The sequence below is a fragment of the Penaeus monodon genome, chromosome 32 (assembly GCF_015228065.2).
Source record: "Penaeus monodon isolate SGIC_2016 chromosome 32, NSTDA_Pmon_1, whole genome shotgun sequence".
Lineage (NCBI taxonomy): Eukaryota > Metazoa > Arthropoda > Malacostraca > Decapoda > Penaeidae > Penaeus > Penaeus monodon.
In genome coordinates, this window is record NC_051417.1 from 13,878,461 (window position 1) to 13,878,928 (window position 468).

Here is a 468-nt window from a genome sequence, read left to right on the forward strand (position 1 = left end):
AATGATGTAGTAGTAGGAGGAGGGTAAGAAAAGGAAGAGGCAAATGTGAAGGCTGTGGTGGTGAAGGAGGTAGAAGGAACATAGGAGGAGGTTTAAAAGAAATGTAATTAGAGTAAAAATAAAAAAAAAACAAAGAGAAGACAGTATGAACTTGAAGCAAGAACAGTAAAATTATTGAATAACTGTAACAATAGAAAAACTAGGAAAGTGAGTCGCTGAGGATATGTAAATGACAAATAATTGACCACACAAATATGCTCAACCTAAAGCCATTCAAATTTACAAGCATTTTAAATTACTCTGGGAGATCTCTTAAGGCAAACAATAGGAATAGGGATACAGACCAGAGCTACATGACAACAAACAGGTTAAGTTTTACAAGATGAAACTAGACTAACCTTGAAAGTTCTTTCCTATATCCATGGAGGATTAAATTATATTAATATGACTTTCTTAAGTAATCAAACC

General features: G+C 33.3%; 1 protein-coding gene across 8 annotated transcripts in view; it reads right to left on the bottom strand.

Annotated features, from left to right (window-relative positions):
• LOC119593511 (uncharacterized aarF domain-containing protein kinase 5-like) overlaps positions 1 to 468 on the bottom strand; it is an 18,355-nt gene that overhangs the window by 8,428 nt on the left and 9,459 nt on the right. For 3 of the 8 annotated variants that reach the window (XM_037942462.1, XM_037942463.1, XM_037942468.1), the window contains exon 10: positions 399 to 413. The exons of the other annotated variants lie outside the window; for them this stretch is intronic. In XM_037942462.1, coding sequence (XP_037798390.1) covers positions 399 to 413 — 15 coding nt within the window. The remainder of the gene's footprint in view (positions 1 to 398; positions 414 to 468) is intronic. 8 annotated transcript variants of the gene reach the window in all.